The 18,742-nt window shown below is 42.1% G+C and overlaps 1 protein-coding gene across 5 annotated transcripts in view; it reads right to left on the bottom strand.

Moving 5' to 3' along the window:
* SIN3A (SIN3 transcription regulator family member A) overlaps nt 1-18,742 on the bottom strand; it is a 67,342-nt gene that overhangs the window by 18,148 nt on the left and 30,452 nt on the right. For all 5 annotated transcript variants that reach the window (XM_073579498.1, XM_073579497.1, XM_073579499.1 and 2 more), the window contains exons 5-14: nt 18,172-18,451; nt 17,603-17,869; nt 15,039-15,191; nt 14,668-14,826; nt 14,037-14,126; nt 13,673-13,791; nt 13,308-13,518; nt 10,445-10,561; nt 7,275-7,513; nt 6,959-7,142 (exon numbers count right to left, since the gene is read on the bottom strand). In XM_073579498.1, coding sequence (XP_073435599.1) covers nt 6,959-7,142; nt 7,275-7,513; nt 10,445-10,561; nt 13,308-13,518; nt 13,673-13,791; nt 14,037-14,126; nt 14,668-14,826; nt 15,039-15,191; nt 17,603-17,869; nt 18,172-18,451 — 1,819 coding nt within the window. The remainder of the gene's footprint in view (nt 1-6,958; nt 7,143-7,274; nt 7,514-10,444; nt 10,562-13,307; nt 13,519-13,672; nt 13,792-14,036; nt 14,127-14,667; nt 14,827-15,038; nt 15,192-17,602; nt 17,870-18,171; nt 18,452-18,742) is intronic.

Raw genomic sequence — 18,742 nt, 5'->3', positions numbered from 1 at the left:
ACTTGCCAAAAACCCTAATCCAGTGGTAACTTAATATTCACCAAGCGGACAAGATTGGGGATATGTTAAAACATAGCAGTACACATGCTGCCAATTATCTGTCCTGCAAGAAACCTACGGAAACTGACCCGCAGCAAGGATGGTAAATCTGAAGCAGGTCGGTCGCCATCTGCTGTGGATTTTTAATCTTTTCTCAATCTCTGAAATTCTCTAATTATCATTTTCATGCTATAACTTACACTTTGAAATAGTGATAACAATAATGACACATGCATTAAAATAAGCTTTAAAGGGAAGGTGCCATCCAAAATTTTTTTTCTCAGCAATTGAAAAAATGTAAAGAATTAATGTTTACATTTTCTTAAAAAATATTATCATTTGTTTTTAATTTTGTAAAATATGAAAAATAATTTTAAAAAGTTTGGCATTTCCACTTGTTAACACTAGGGGGAGCAACTACTGAAATTTGGCACAAAAACCTAGTGTACAACTAGCTCACATTACTGCCCTGCAGTAATTATGGGCGGAATCTGTTGACATGGGTGTGGTGTCACTCCTCTCCTCCCCTTCTGGGTGTTTGCTAAGGGAAAAGAGAGGATGACATTTAGGAACACAGTGAGCAGCCATTTTGATGGGGCCTGCAAAGTTACTGACTGTCTTTGCATGTAAAGTCTGGATCAGAACAGGTCACCAATCAGCAGAAATGTTTCCTGGATTTCTGTGGAGCAGACGGTCCATCCATGTGTATAAAACACCACACACTATGTACAATCCCTGGCACCGAACAGGGTGCCCCCCATAGAGCAGCACACTGCCCTCCTGAAATACACTGTTGAGCGACTTTGGTCGGATCGGGTTTCATGAAACAAAATTTGAGTCGGATGAAACTGGTCCGACTAGGGCAAGAAAAGGTCAGAGTTTCGTCCGAAACCCGACCCCAATGCAAGTCAACTCTCAGTATCACACAGGAGAGGATTAGATACACGGCTCCGCAGTCAGTATCACACAGGATAGGAATAGATACACAGCTCAGCAGTCAGTATCACACAGGATAAGATTACATACACAGCTCAGCAGTCAGTATCACACATAATAGGATTAGATACACAGCTCAGCAGTCAGTATCACACAGGATAGGATTAGATACACTGCTCAGCAGTCAGTATCACACAGGAGAGGATTAGATACACAGCTCAGCACACAGTATCACACGATAGGATTAGACACGGCTCAGCAGACAGTATCACACAGGAGGATTAGATACACGGCTCAGCAGACTATCACACAATGATAGGATTAGATACACGGCTCAGCAGACAGTATCACACAGGAGAGGATTAGATACATGGCTCCGCAGTCAGTATCACACAGGATAGGATTAGATACACGGATCAGCAGTCTGTATCACACAGGATAGGATTAGATACACGGATCAGTAGACTGTATCATAGATAGGATTAGATACACGGCTCAGCAGTCAGTATCACAGGAGAGGATTAGATACACAGCTCAGCAGTCAGTATCACACAGGAGAGGATTAGATACAGGGCTCAGCAGTCAGTATCACACAGGAGAGGATTAGATACATGGCTCCGCAGTCAGTATCACACAGGATAGGATTAGATACACGGATCAGCAGTCTGTATCACACAGGATAGGATTAGATACACGGATCAGTAGACTGTATCATAGATAGGATTAGATACACGGCTCAGCAGTCAGTATCACAGGAGAGGATTAGATACACAGCTCAGCAGTCAGTATCACACAGGAGAGGATTAGATACAGGGCTCAGCAGTCAGTATCACACAGGAGAGGATTAGATGTCCAGCAGATTGCCAAGTGTTTTGAAAGAGCAGGGAGCAGCTCCTCCTATGTTTTGCAAGAGCAGGGGCTGCAGCTGATCAGGTGTTTTGGAAGGGCAGCTCGGTCTCCAGGAGCTCACCCTGTATCCTCTCCTGCAGCAGTATCACACAGGAGAGGATTAGATACACGGCTCAGCACACAGTATCACACAGGATAGGATAAGATACACGGCTCAGCAGTCAGCATCACACAGGAGAGGATGAGATACACGGCTCAGCACACAGTATCACACAGGATAGGATTAGATACACGGCTCAGCACACAGTATCACACAGGATAGGATTAGATACACGGCTCTGCAGTCAGCATCACACAGGAGAGGATTAGATACACGGCTCCGCAGTATCACACAATGATAGGATTAGATACACGGCTCAGCAGACAGTATCACACAGGAGAGGATTAGATACACAGCTCAGCAGTCAGTATCACACAGGAGAGGATTAGATACAGGGCTCAGCAGTCAGTATCACACAGGAGAGGATTAGATACAGGGCTCAGCAATCAGTATCACACAGGAGAGGATTAGATACACGGATCGGCAGACTGTATCATAGAGGATAGGATTAGATACATGGCTCAGCAGACGATATCACACAGGAGAGGATTAGATACACAGCTCAGCAGTCAGTATCACACAGGAGAGGATTAGATACAGGGCTCAGCAGTCAGTATCACACAGGAGAGGATTAGATACAGGGCTCAGCAATCAGTATCACACAGGAGAGGATTAGATACAGGGCTCAGCAATCAGTATCACACAGGAGAGGATTAGATACAGGGCTCAGCAGTCAGTATCACACAGGAGAGGATTAGATACAGGGCTCAGCAATCAGTATCACACAGGAGAGGATTAGATACAGGGCTCAGCAATCAGTATCACACAGGAGAGGATTAGATACAGGGCTCAGCAGTCAGTATCACACAGGAGAGGATTAGATGTCTAGCAGATTGCCAAGTGTTTTGAAAGAGCAGGGAGCAGCTCCTCCTATGTTTTTCAAGAGCAGGGGCTGCAGCTGATCAGGTGTTTTGGAAGGGCAGCTCGGTCTCCAGGAGCTCGTCCTGTATCCTCTCCTGCAGCTGGTATGGGCAGAGTGAACATCCAAGCCCTTATGCTGGAACAGTACAGCATCCAGGGCTTGCAATAGAGTGTAAATGGAGCTAAAAGGAAAGCACTGGGCTCTAATAAAATGGCGCCTGGCCACACCTACAGCTGTGAAATGAGCTGCCCACAGAGGCGTGTGCCCAGTTCACAGATGATGCTGCTGCAATGATACAGATAGGGTCGGCAGCCGACTCTTGTCTCTTATGCCCAGGGACTGCCGTAAATGAGCATGGAAAGTGTCGTTCAGCAGCCAGAAAGGTAAGATGGCAGCCCCGAGTGGCTGCATTAATACAGTAAAAAAAAAACAAAAAACACATACACACCACTGAGGCAAGCTTAGGGGACAATATTTTTTTTATGAAAAAACACGGCACCTTCCCTTTAAGGATACAGAAATGTTTGGACATGTTCAGGGCATTTTTTTTTTTATTTTAAAGCATGTTTTTTTATTGAAGCTTTTCTTTGCAAGATATTTCACTAAAAATGTGCAATTTGCCTTGTACTAAATAAAAAGGTCTATATTTATAAAACCGTATAGAAAATTTGAAGGGAAAACAAAACAAGCCAACAATAGAATACTTCGTGAGCAGCGAGAATAAAAAGACCAAAAACTGGCCAGGCAAAAGGTCCATGTATTAAAAAAAGTCCCCAATGTGGTCTCTTTTAATGAGGAGTACATAAAGAAATCCAAGGGATAATCCAGCTCCATACCCTAATCAGGAGATGAGTGGGGCCGGTGTCATGTCCATAGAAGTCAATCATGCCAACTGTTAGAGCAGTAGGTACTGCGCATGTACCCTGGTAGACATCTGTAGAAGTGACGTCACCAGCCCCACCCCCTCTCGACTAGGAGACTAATAACCCCTTTAAGTCATTGCGGTCAGTTCTGTGGCAGTCTTTTCAAGTAGAAGACCGAGTTCACATATTAGATAGTAGGGTGAAAACAAGGGTTGTGGACAGGGCTGTGGAGTCGGAGTCGTGGAGTCGGTGCTCATTTTGGTGGAGTCTGTATAAAATGGACCGACTCCTAAAATATATAATAAATTGGGTACAGTAGTTCAATGCAGAATATGCTGAATATTTTTTCATAGGAATTTGGGAAAGTTGTGAAATGTCCAATAAATGACTGTTCTATTCCTGATCTAAGGCTACATGCACACACAGCGTTTTTTGAGGATACGTTTTTCAGTTGCAAAAGCAGATCAGCTTTTTAAAAACCGCATCACCTGAAAGGTTTTTGAGCTCATAGATAATGTTTTCAATAGCAAAAGCAGATTAGAAATCTGCTCTATCCATATATCCATATCCGTCTTTCCATATCATATCTGTACCAAAAAGAATGAAAGCCGGATAGCACACAGACTAACACTCCTTTTTTTTTTAGCACCAGTCACGTACACCTCATAGCTGCCCAAAAGGACGCCCAGGACAGGCATTGCTCGTCTTCAGTAACATCATCAACTGATAGTTGGAATAAATAGACTGCATTCATCACCACATCTTCTTAAGGTGCAGGCTTTATTTTCAAGTGTAGGGGTGTGAAGCATGAGGTTCTGCAGCAGCTGAGGTGTGCAGTATGAAATTCTGCGGAACAGTATGAGATTCTGCCCCCCCCCCCCAGGTTTGATCCTGGCTACGCCCATAGTGTGAATGATGTAGCCTGAGGATCTAGGCCTTATCTTAGCCGAGATAGATATATATATATATATATATATATATATATATATATATATATATATAGATATATATATAGAGATATATATATAGATATATATATATATACACATACACACACACACACAGAGTACAGACCAAACGTTTGGACGCACCTTCTCAATCAAAGCGTTTTATTTTCATGACTATGAAAATTGTAGCTTCACTCTGAAGGCGTCAAAACTATGAATTAACACATGTGGAATTATATAATTAACAAAAAAGTGTGAAACAACTGAAAATACTGTATGTCATATTCTAGGTTCTTCAAAGTAGCCACCCTTTGCCTTGATTTTTGCTTTGCACACTCTTGGCATTCTCTTGATGAGCTTCAAGAGGTAGTCACCGGAAATGGTTTTCACTTCACAGGTGTGCCCTGTCAGGTTTAATAATTGGGATTTCTTGCCTTATAAATGAGTTTGGGACCATCAGTTGTGTTGTGCAGAAGTCTGGTGGATACACAGGTGATAGTCCTACTGAATAGACTATTAGAATTTGTATTATGGCAAGAAAAAAGCAGCTGAGTAAAGAAAAACGAGTGGCCATCATTACTTTAAGAAATGAAGGTTAGTCAGTCCGAAAAATTGGGAACACTTTGAAAGTGTCCCCAAGTGCATTGGCAAAAACCATCAAGCGCTACAAAGAAACTGGCTTACATGAGGACTGCCCCAGGAAAGGAAGACCAAGAGTCACCTCTGCTGCGGAGGATAAGTTCATCCTAGTCACCAGCCTCAGAAATCGCAGGTTAACAGCAGCTCAGAATAGAGACCAGGTCAATGCCACAAAGAGTTCTAGCAGCAGACACATCTCTACAACTGTTAAGAGGAGACTTTGTGCAGCAGGCCTTCATGGTAAAATAGCTGCTAGGAAACCACTGCTAAGGACAGGCCACAAGCAGAAGAGACTTGTTTGGGCTAGAGAACACAAGGAATGGACATTAGACCAGTGGAAATCTGTGCTTTGGTCTCATGAGTCCAAATTTGAGATCTTTGGTTCCAACCACCATGTCTTTGTGCGATGCAGAAAAGGTGAACGGATGGACTCTTCATGCATGGTTCCCACCGTGAAGCATGGAGGAGGAGGTGTGATGGTGTGGGGGTGCTTTGCTGGTGACACTGTTGGGGATTTATTCAAAATTGAAGGCATACTGAACCATCATGGCTACCACAGCATCTTGCGGCGACATGCTATTCCATCCGGTTTGTGTTTAGTTGGATCATCATTTATTTTTCAACAGGACAATGGCCTCAACACACCTCCAGGCTGTGTAAGGGGCTATTTGACCAAGAAGGAGAGTGATGGGGTGCTACGCCAGATGACCTGGCCTCCACAGTCACCAGACCTGAACCCAATCTTGTTGGAAGTCCATTTCTGGTGACTACCACTTGAAGCTCATCAAGAGAATGCCAAGAGTGTGCAAAGCAGTAATCAAAGCAAAAGGTGGCTACTTTGAAGAATCTAGAATATAAGACATATTTTCAGTTGTTTCACACTTTAATTATATAATTCCACATGTGTTAATTCATTGTTTTGATGCCTTCAGAATGAATCTACAATTTTCATAGTCATGAAAATAAAGAAAACTCTTTGAATGAGAAGGTGTGTCCAAACTTTGGTCTGTGCCGTATACATGTATACAGTGTATTACATATTTACAATTTATTACAGTTTTTTGTGTTCTAAAGTTGTATTCCAATAAATAGATATTATGTTCTATCTAAATATCCTGATTATTGGATCATAGAAATGATTAAATGTCTGATGTTCACATTGTACTACAATAAATTTTTCACTTAAATATAAGTAATATATGTGGGCGTCGGAGTCGGTGTAAGGGAAATTGAGGAGTCGGAGTCGCAGGTTTGGCTTACCGACTCCACAGCCCTGGTTGTAGAGTCGGAGTCTATGTTCATGTTGGTGGAGTCGACATAAAATGGACCGACTCCTAGAATATATAATAAATTGGGTTCAGTAGTACAATGCAGGATGGGCTGTAAATGTTTTCATAAGAATTTGGGAAAGTTATGAAATGTCCTATAAATGTCTGTTCTGTTCCTGATCTAAGGATCTGTGCTGCACTTTATGTACAGGCTCAGTAGTGAGGCAGGGCTGTGGGGTTGGGGGGGGTCAGGGAAATTGAGGAGTCGGATGTTTTGCTTACCAACTCCACAGCCCTGGTGACAATGCCAGCTTGTACTTATCAGGCAGTATATCCACAGCTAGGAGTGTTGCCTTAATTAGCAGCTAACAAGCCTGTGATTATAGGATACTAACCTCATCATAGATGCTCTCAATTTCATTCAGAAGACTTTTGGAGCGAAGGACCTTTGTGTCGATTTGCTTATAGTTTATACCCTGGTGGTCTAGTGATTTCAGGTAGTACTTTTCATTCTGTTCTCTCCATATCTTATTGAAGCCTCGCTGGGCTTCCCTCCATTCCTCTTCCTTCATTTTCAACCTGGACAACAGAAGAAACAAGGCAAATATAGATGCATCAGCAAGAAGAAGGTGTTCGGCAAGTAAGAGTACACTCAATACGTGTACTACACGGGATCTATAGTTGTGTGACATGCAATCTAATACTACAAACCTTTTCAACACTATTGGGACGGCAACAGCTGGGTTTTTCTTCAGGCCATCTATTATATCAGCGGCCTTGTCAGCATATATCCTTTGCAGGGCCTTGCGGTGGATGACTTCTGATGTTCCCCCTAAAGTGTTGTCCAAACGAAACTTCGCCTGATCCTCTGCAGATAATCGTGACAGCTTCTTCTGAATTGCCTCCAGGACACGAATAGTAGCCAGATTGGTCTCCAGCACAACATCAAGCTATAGCAGATCAAACACAAATATCAGCAAGAGCAGGTCTATGGCTCTAGAGACACAGGAACGTGGTTACAAGTAAGGGATAACCCGAACTACTGAAAGAACAACATTGGTAGACTATCCCGATACTAGTGAGTAAACCAGGGATGGAGAGAAGACAAAACAACAACAAAAAAAAAGGTGGCAATCATTGAGCTCAGCAGCTTATAACTTCTACACAGGCAGAGCTGTTGAGGTCAGTGATTGGCTGCAGCAGTGGAGAACAAGTGCTGGACCCAAGACGGCCAGTAACATCAGATTTTGTTATTTTAACATCACGTTGGTCAGTAAGCCAGAAACAAATCATTTCTTTAAAAAGAAACAAAACACAACACTATATAGGTAATGTTTAACATTATGTATTTTTTTCCGCAGCCTCTGGTGGCTGCCATTTTTATTTGCAGGTGTCGGAGCACTGCATTTACGCACTACTAATATGGCAGCCCCAGGCCATAAGAGATGGCGGTCTGTGTCCAATCACATCTCCTATACTGTGGCTGTCTTCACTGTGACCTGGACACACCCCCTGAGCTGTCCAGTTCACAGCTGTGGGGGGAGGCAGGTGCCATTTTATTGTAGTCTAGAGCGGAGCTACAATTTCCCTGTCACAGCTCACAAAGTGGTCAGATATGAGCGTTTACACACAAGAGGTCTGGGCAGAGGGTGAGCATGTTGGCAGCCTGACATTGTACTACCAATGCCACGCTACCAATCTGTTGTTACCACTGGAAGACGTGACCGCCGCAGCTTTACTCACTGCTCAGACCAGGAGTCTAGAAGTAACTTCTTCCAGAAGAGAACAGCTCGGTAACCTGTACTATTGTACAGTGTCAGGTTCACCGCTGCTGTCATCGCAGTGTCCAGAGCACAGCAGTGTAATCATGAGAACAAAAAAAGAGAAAAAAGCACCACTGCATAACAGCGCACACTAACCCCATATAAATTTTAGAAGTTTATTGATGCAAAAGAGTTATACATAAAAACAGATAAGAAAACACACAGGCATCCCACAATATACAATAATAAAGTCTAAAGCACACAATCATATGTGATGTAATTTGCTTATCATAACTAATCCAACCACGTAATGCCTCTATAACCTACTGTTGGGCTCATGAGGACCATTAAGTACTACCATTGTTCAGTAAATAAAATATACTATATAAATCCATCCCTGCTAACTGATATGGAAATATAGGCCATAGTAAGCCACCAAAGTAATCCCCAGGGTGCTGCAAACACCCTATAACAGGGTAATATCCAAAAGAAGCCCAATCAATATATATACATCCCTATAATAGGGTAGTGTCCCAGGATGGACAAACTGAACAATGTGAATATAACCCCAGCAGGTCAGAAAGCATAGTAAGGATCAGAATAAGTGGGCGCCCTGCCCAGAACCATACCCCACGCGTATCGCTGCAGCAAGTGCAGCTTCGTCAGGCTACTATGCTTTCTGACCTGCTGGGGTTATATTCACATTGTTCAGTTTGTCCATCCTGGGACACTACCCTATTATAGGGATGTATATATATTGATTGGGCTTCTTTTGGATATTACTCTGTTATAGGGTGTTTGCAGCACCCTGGGGATTACTTTGGTGGCTTACTATGGCCTATATTTCCATATCAGTTAGCAGGGATGGATTTATATAGTATATTTTATTTACTGAACAATGGTAGTACTTAATGGTCCTCATGAGCCCAACAGTAGGTTATAGAGGCATTACGTGGTTGGATTAGTTATGATAAGCAAATTACATCACATATGATTGTGTGCTTTAGACTTTATTATTGTATATTGTGGGATGCCTGTGTGTTTTCTTATCTGTTTTTATGTATAACTCTTTTGCATCAATAAACTTCTAAAATTTATATGGGGTTAGTGTGCGCTGTTATGCAGTGGTGCTTTTTTCTCTTTTTTGTTCTCATTGTTATTTCCACTGTAGCGGCACCTATCCTCTATATATTGCATATTATATTGCACAGGTTGTGCGCCCCGTTTCTGTTTTTTGATTTCAGCAGTGTAATCATCACGCTGGCGTGGTCTGAACACTGAGCTCTGCTTAGTCAGTATAAAGCCTCATGCAGATGTCGGTTATGCAGGGAATTCTGAATGAGGCTTTACTACATCTGCAAAGCAGGCTGCTGAGCTGTGTATCTAAGCCCATCATGTGTGACAGTCTGCTGAGCTGTGTATCTAAGCCCATCATGTGTGACAGTCTGCTGAGCTGTGTATCCAAGACCATCATGTGTGACAGTCTGCTGAGCTATGTATCTAAGCCGATCATGTGTGCGTCTGCTGAGCTGGGAACCTAAGCCCATCATGTGTGACAGTCTGCTGAGCGGTGTATCGAATTAATAATTTGTAATAGAGTCTGTATCTAAAATGGCTCCGCACTGTGACCCTATACTTCCTCCTCCATTATCCTTTTGTAGACACCCAGAAGGGGAGGAGGAGTGATGTCACGCGTACACGCACGCACACACGTCAGCAGACCTGACCCACATTTTGACAGGGTTGGGTGAAACTGGCAGGAAGATGCCAAAAGTCACACAATTTTTATGCAACTCAAGAGTTAATCCTGGCATAAATGGCTTTTGTGGATCAGGGCCATTAAGTTCAGTGTGATCCGACTGGTCAGAATCGCCGTCACGTGACTCAGAAGAGTATTAAAGTGGCGCTGGAGCAATTGGCGAGTATATTATCCCACTTACACTATACAGGTTCAGGCGATAAGTACTGGGAGGGCTTCTCTCTGCAGAAATGCATATCTTTAGTAGGATCACTGAGTGCAGAACGTCAGCCGCATGATAAGGAGCCTCTACCTATAAAGGATGGGTAGCACGGAGCAGACACTTCGCACACTCGTTACAGTAGATGTAGCACCCTTACCTCAAACCGCTCATCTTCACAACGATAAATGTGCTCCTCGTATTGAGTCTTCTTAGAACTTACAAACGTCGAATCTTCTGACCAGGATGGAAAGGAAACCCAGGTGTCATTCAAGACCTGAGGAGTGAGGCAGGTACATGTCAGCTCTACATGATAGATGCAGAATACTAATGGCCAGGTCAAGTGACATAACATTAATTAGTAAACACTAATAACATTAATTATTAAACAACATGTATGTCAGTACCTGGATAAGAATGACGTGATTAAACAGAGTCAGCATGGGTTTGTAACTAATAAGTCATGTCAGACTAACTTAATTTCCTTCTATGACGGAATCACTGATTGGGTGGATCAAGGAAATGCTGTAGATGTAGTATATCTTGACTTCAGCAAAGCATTTGACAAAGTCTCTCATACAATCCTTATTGAAAAAATGACTAAGTATGGAATGGACAAGGCAACTGTTAGGTGGATTCATAACTGGCTTAGTGATCGGACCCAGAGAGTGGTCGTAAATGGCTGCACATCCAGTTGGAAGAATGTCTCAAGTGCGGTACCACAGGGCTCTGTCCTGGGCCCTGTATTGTTCAACATCTTTATCAACGATTTAGATGAAGGAATTGAGGGTAAACTGATTAAATTTGCTGATGACACAAAGCTAGGAGGGATAGCTAATACTAGAGAAGAGAGAGGATTAAAAAAGATATAAATAAACTGGAGCAGTGGGCAGCAACTAACAGAATGGTTTTTAACAGGGAAAAATGCAAAGTACTACATCTGGGCAATAAAAATGAAAAAAACATACACAGAATGGGAGGAATAGGCCTAAGCAACAGCACACGTGAAAAAGACTTGGGTATACTAATAGATCACAGACTGAATATGAGTCAACAGTGTGATGCAGCAGCAAAAAAGGCAAATGCAATTCTAGGATGCATTAACAGAAGCATACAGTCTAGATCACGTGAAGTCATTATTGCCCTCTACTCCTCTTTGGTCAGACCTCATCTGGAATATTGTGTCCAGTTTTGGGCACCCCATTTTAAAAAAGACATCAACAAACTGGAGCAAGTTCAGAAAAGAGCAACCAGAATGGTGACCGGTCTGCAAACCCTGTCTTATGAGGAAATGTTGCAGGATTTGGGATTATTTAGTTTGCAAAAGAGAAGACTGAGAGGAGACTTAATAGCTGTCTACAAATATCTAAAGGGAGGTCACATTGTAGAAGGATCAACTTTATTCTCATTTGCACAAGGAAAGACTAGAAGCAATGGGATGAAACTGAATGGGAGGAGACACAGATTAGATATTAGAAAAAACTTTTTGACAGAGTGATCAATGAGTGGAACAAGCTGCCACGAGAAGTGGTGAGTTCTCTTTCAATGGAAGTCTTCAAACAGAGTCTGGACAGACATCTGACTGGGATGATTTAGCAAATCCTGCTTTGAGCAGGGGGTTGGACCAGATGGCCCAGGAGGTCCCTTCCAACTCTACGATTCTATGAACATCTAAGATGTAACCAATTATGTAACATGGCTACAGTCATTGTCAACACAACACCTTTTTTCCTGCCTTCCCATCATGGGAGAAAGAAGCATCAAGATATCACACAGTATATCATAGATAGGGGACAGATGAGGGGATCCATACATAGCATTGCAGTGTCTGCATGTGGTGGTCCCAAAGCACAATATGATGGTCCCATATGGTCTCTTAAAGGGAACCTGTCATCAGGATTGTGCACAGTAACCTATAGACTGAGCCAGCTCGGCACCATTCTACTGATTAAAAGGATACCTGATGATGAAATCAGTCTTGTGGTTATTTAATCTTTATTTTCAGTTTTGTGGGGGGGGTCTCCTTGCGATGCTCTGTTCTCATATTCATCCACTTGGGCTTAAATGACAGGTCACTGATCCCTCAGTGACCTGCCTCCTATTTTACATATTGCACTTGCACAGTTCATATTGTGGTCTTTAAAAAAAAAATAAAAAAATTTAAACTATAGCAAAACTGTCACCGGCGCATGCGCAGTAGCATCCATCGCTTGCTGATGGATGTTAGTGTGCAAGCGCTGCCAGCGGCACCATTTTTTTTGGAGAAAAATTTGCCTACAGCAAAATAGCACCATTTTACTGTAGGTACTTTTTTTTTTTTTAAGACTACAATATGAACAAATATTTAAAATAGGACGCAGATCGCTGAAGGTTCACTGACTGACCTGGCATAACCCCATACAGATAAATATTTAAGTAGAGCCCCACAAAACCCATAACCCTGGGGTCCTGGGTTCAAATTACACCAAGGACAACATCTGTAAGGAGTTTGTATGTTTTCCCCATGATTGAGTGGGTATACTGCTGTGAAAAGCTTGGGACGGGCTAAAAAGTTCAGTTAGACCAGTGTGATGTAATAAAGATACAAGGTTACACCTTCTGTGAGCGCAGGGGCAGGCCTAATTTTGGTCCCTTCAAACGAAAGGCTGTTGGCCTCTGAGAATGGAAGAAAAATCTCAAAGTTCTTACATTGGTCTTCCAAACCCCATCAGCCCGCCCCGGTAAAGCACTGCCACCATGCAATATTCTCACAGTTAGAAAGCAACTGAAAACTAAGGCTAGGTTCACACTGCTTCTGTGGATATAGGCTACAGGACACATCAGGAGCTTTTATACCATTTAACTGTTTAGGAAGTTGATGCAGACTGCGCTTTCGTATTCAGTGCTTAACATTTCTTTACAATGGGTCCCTTTGGTGGACGGATGCAACTGACAATGGCCTCAAACGTAATGTATACCCCAGGGTAACGAATACTTCTAACGGCCTAAAACAGAATCGTCTATTGATAAGCGTTTCCATTTACCTCTTTGCAAAGCGGGGTTCGCCCTGTACATTTGGGCTGCTGGAAGCTTTTGGGTAGGGCTCTGTAACTTGAGCCCAGGCGCTTACATGAAGCATAATCGATTTCCATGGCAATTCCTTCTGTATTCCTTTCTTTTGGGAAGCTTTCCAAATGTGAAGACTCCTTGTAACCCAAAAAGTTCTTGAACCAAGTAAACAACTCAGGAAACTTGCTGTTTAAAGAAATCAATAGGTTTGTAGAATTAAGAACACGTTTATCGCAAGTCATTAACACATTTTGATACTAAATGGTGTTAATATTTTAGCCTTTTAAGGAGTCTTAAACACATTTCAATCATTTGTAGGAGTGAGTTGGAAGTGACTCACGCAAGGAAAGGAGACACCAACTGTACTAGTTCTGAGCGAGAGATGACCTCCTGATTAAAGATGACCAGACATCGTAAGAAGTTATCATATGCCTCCGTATTTCTCAGAGCTTTACGGACCTATAGAAAAAAAAAGTGGAGAATGGGAATGAAACTCTCCTAAAAGCTTAATAAATAGATTGACAATAAGGTTGCAAAAATTAAAGGTATTGAAAAAAACAAAACACAATAATTGGATTTCAGCAGTCTTGCATTACATTGGCTAAAACACTGGGAAAAGATTACATGTGACCTGGGTCCTTATATCAGTTATAGCTTGCAAAATCCTATTCCAAATTACCATGCAAGGAAATAAGTTAAGTTACCTTATCAAAGAACTGAGATTCAGCCCCGGCTCCATGTTTGTTTGCATCAGCCAAGGACTGGTCCTTCGGAATCAGTATTTTCGGCTTCTTCTATTATAAAAGGAAAACAAGAGAATGAATAAATAGTAAGGTCTACTGCTGAAGAAGTGTCACCATCTAGCAAGTGGGGCTGGTACACAGTGAACCAGTATTGGTTTATCTAGTCAGACCATGACACTTTAGACGTACCTTTTTTTTTTTAAATCAGATAAATTTTTATTGCATATCAAAATAGATATGTAATAAAAATTTCCTAAAGCCTCCTGCTTCCAGGCCCTGGATCAGTGGGCTCCTATCTAAAACATGGGCCAAGACCCTTTGTGTTGAACCCATATTATCAATTTCTCTCCAGCCCCTCATATGCTGCCCCTGCGCAGCTAGATAGTAAATCCAAGGGTTTGGAAGTGCCAAGCACCCTTCATCCTTAGGTCTCTGCAGAATTTCCACTCGAAGCCTTGCCTGCTTTTTCCCCCAAACCAGATCTCTGAAAATGGAACTAATAGTACGAAACCATCTTTTGGGAACCCAGATAGGAGCATTATGTAGCACATATAGTAGCAGAGGCATTAAAATCATCTTACGTTAGACGTACCTTAATTGGCGGGGTGGCTCCGGGTCCTGAATGTCGGCGTATCTGACAACCATTCTGGCTGGGCCTCTGCTGTTTATTGTTCAGCTGAGGTTTTTTCACAGTGCCCCCGTGGTCATTCCGCACAGACTCAACCTTTTCCGCTGTGGTTTTGCTCAAAAGCTAAAAAAAGGAAAACAACGTGCAGGTAAAATATTAACATGTTCAGGAGCATTCATGATGTGTTTTTTGGTAATGTTCCACATTCAATCATTTCTGTCTGCAATATTAAATTTTCTTGAAATGGCTTTTTAAGCAAAAGCAGCCTAGAGACAATGCATGAAACCTGCCGATAATATGTTGTAGCTGGATTAAAGCCACTTCCATCAACTTACCACTGAGCTATTGGCATCGGGAAGGAACTGGCCAAACTCTGACAGAAGATCTTCCTGGTTCTTGAAGAGCCGAGCCACTTGGGCATAGACCTCTTGCTCGGTGAGGGCAGGAGTGTAGTTTCCTCCTGCCTCCTTGGCATTGCGTTGTTCCTTCTATGAGGAGAAAAAGCATTTGCATGTTGTACACAAAAACGTGGCCATAGCAAATATTAAACCATTTCCTCACAATGACCGGCATTTCTGCCCATAAGATGGCTGTTGATCGTGTACCATGTGACCAGACCTGTCCATCAGCCTCTAACTGTAAAACACCTCAGAGGAGGCTGAAGGAGCCATCTGGTCACATGGATCATGATCAACAGCCATCTTATGAGCAGAAATGCAGGTTAGTGCATGAGGAATGTTGCATGGACAAGCAAAAGTGGCTGAGTAAGTAGTTGTCCACTATCAGGAACCTACGATTGGTTGTAGCAGCTGGTGACGTTCCCTGCCAGAAGAGGAACCCAGGAGATCAGTTGGTCCACACAGTACAAAGTAGCGACACTGGTCAGATAGGCGAGCATGTGTTACTTGTTATGCTGCCCAATAGTACATTAATGAATTTTAGTGGACAACCTCTGCAACCCTTTTCCTGACCCAACCCCACCTCTCCCAAGGCTTGCCGATGTAGCCATGCTTTTTGCAGTTTTGCATGGCAGTGATGATTTTACCATTTAATGTACTGGAAAGAAAAAAATCCAAGTGCAGTGAAATGAAGAAAAAAAAAAACAAAAACATTCCAGCATTTTTTTTTTAATGGTTTTCATTCTGTGGTTAACATAACCTGTAATAAGACTGATCAGGTCAGTTCGATTACACTGATCAGGTCAGTTCGATTACAACAATGCTAAACTTGTAGTTTTTTTTTTTTTTTTTTTACTATAGACAAAACTCAGAAATTTGCAAAAAAAAATACTGTAGGATGTGTTTTCACAGACCTAGAGCTTTCAGGTTTCCATCAAAGGAGGACATTTTTTTAATCACTTTTGAGGTTCATTTAATGTTTAAGTGCTATTTATTGCATGTCTTTAGGGAAGGATGGGGACCTAAAATGGAAAATCTGGCATTTCAATCATATTTTTATGGAAGTTATTATATTGAATGATTTTAACATTTTTTAACGGAGGAAAAGGAGTGGCGTAAATTTTCATATTTTTCACTTTTTAATATACTTTACTTTTGTTTTTTGGTTCCCTTAGGGGATGGAACCTGGGATAGTTTGATCACTTGTCCTAGATGCTACAATACAACTGTACTGCAACAGCACCAATCACTAATAATACAGGCAGATGTTGGCTTTATGAACCAAACAGCATCCGCTAGGTATTGTGCGGGCTCAGCTCCATAACCCTGCAGTCACTATTAAGTATTACACTGACAGGTTTGTCCTTTTCACTTTCATTTTGTAACACTGACTGTACTTTGAAATTCTCTCTTTTCTGGGAGGAAGCAACTAAGAAAAGGAAGCAGATTCCATGTGGCAAACATTCGGGTTGACCAATGCAATTCGACCATTTCAGTTTTGTCAATTCAGTGGTCCACGGAATACATTAATTAATTTACTAATCCCTGATAAACTTGCATAGAACAAGTAATACCCTGGCAAATTATTTTACAAATGCAATCTAATAGGCAGCAAGTCAAGAAGATGCAAATCTGACATTGCACCAGGCCTACTAATCAGAAGACATGCTGGAAGGAGGTTTGCTGATGACAAAAACCACTGATGTGGCCGGTGGAACAGGGACAAACAAATGTGTATTAAGCAGACCAGCTACAGGAAAAAGAAACTGCTTGTAAAGGGTTTATCTGCTAGAGGAGGAGACAGTTGTTACTAAAGGGTCTAGTTGCAAGAAAAAAAAAAAAAAGTACAGAAATAGGTTAATCTGAGTTTCTCACTACATCCACATAAAATCCGCAGCAATCACACACTGAGAAGAACATGGGAGGGAAGCGGTCACAGATTTACCTTCCTTATGACTGTAGCTTCTAGTAAGAGACTCCTAAGATTATCCAGCAGCCACCATCCTGCTCCCGTAACACAAAGGAGAGACTTTCACTGCATCTGGCACATCATCACCCAGCATGAAGAGCAGGTGGCAGCAGAGATGCCCACTGTACACACACGCTGGACTATTGTCTCCCCCAGCTTAGAAGCAGGAAGTCTCACAGAGCAGTCAAACATGCAGACAGTTGGACTGTAGCATACATAGCAGACTTCTGCTCAGGTCACCCTAGCTTTTAAAGGGCCAGAGCAAGTATCACCAATTTTTTAATAGAAAAAAAAAAAAAAAAAAAACAACACCTTTCCTAAACATGTATTCTTTGGCTATCTTTACTTGTGACATTTTCCAAGAAAGTGATTAATACATTTTCCAGCGGGTTAGAAGAGATTTTTCTTGTGCTGCCATAATTTGGTGTTGTACACTGCAGTTATGTAAAGCTTACAGTTTCTCCACCGTTCCAATGTGAGCACGCTGGTTACCATTATTGAGCAAAGAAACACAAATACCCCCAATCCTAACCTGGTATGTGTGCAGGATCTCGAGGAAGGCTTTGTAAATGTCAGGCTGGCCCTGGAAGCGGTTTTTTATTTTGTTCACATAATTGATGGCATGGTTGAACTCCACTGGCTGGTTATTTTGCATGGCTGGCGTAGCTGCTGTAGCAGTTGGGGTGGCATGTGCCAACGGTCCTGGTGTGTGTGGCTGTGCTGGTGGAGAACGAGGAGATGGGTACTGGATGGGTGTGCTCGGTTGGTTTGAAGGGGTGTGTACCTGTGATGGCACCGGCTGTGAATAGAAAGGATCATCGTCAAATGATACACATGTCCTCAATTCAAAATGATATAAAACACAACATAATAGAGACGAAGAGGAGCAATATTATCTGATATTCACAAAGTATTCATCTGCGGATTACATGGCTGGTTCAGGGCACTAAAGTGACTGATCAATTATTATTTAGAAGACATTTGCATTTTTCCATCTTGAACATACATGGTCATACATTGGTCACATAACAGCATTACACTCTTGGGCTCACTAAGTTTAGACATGTCCAACCCCTACTGGTGGGTTCACTTTCTACTTACCTTATTAACTTTTGGTGGGGCTGGTGGAGGTGTTTGATGCACTGGAGGAGGGGCAGTCTGTGTGGACGGTTGGGACGGTGGAGGAACTGGTGGGACGGGGGGCTGAAGACCATGGGTTGTGATTTGGTGGACCTGTCCAGGTGTTGTGACATTGACCAAGTCATTCGTCTGCACCTCTATTTTATACCCAGGCGGCAAAAACGTATTAAAACCCATTATGAGGTCCGGATGGCCTTTAAACAGCTGGGAAACTCGACTGATGACCCCTGGAGTGTCAATACTGGTAAGGATGCAACAAAAAGAAAACATTAATGAATGAATTTGTTTTTTTGTACAACAGTCATTAAAAGTTACATTACGAGCGTATAAGCATGCTGTGAACAAGCAATTTATAGACCACCTAGAACTTTAATAGATATTCCATTAAATATTGAATTACAGATGCTTGCTTAAAACATTAAAGTGGATCTTCGGTAACAAAAAAATAAAGTAGGATTTTTTTTTCTATGATGACCCTATAGATAAACTTTTAAATTCCTTTAAATCCACTACTGATCTTCCACATCATATG

The sequence above is a fragment of the Dendrobates tinctorius genome, unplaced genomic scaffold (assembly GCF_039654945.1).
Source record: "Dendrobates tinctorius isolate UK_male_01 unplaced genomic scaffold, ASM3965494v1 ptg000062l, whole genome shotgun sequence".
NCBI classification, from domain to species: domain Eukaryota; kingdom Metazoa; phylum Chordata; class Amphibia; order Anura; family Dendrobatidae; genus Dendrobates; species Dendrobates tinctorius.
The sequence above is the reverse complement of the archived record's forward strand: the minus strand, read 5'-3'. Positions and strand labels throughout refer to the sequence as shown.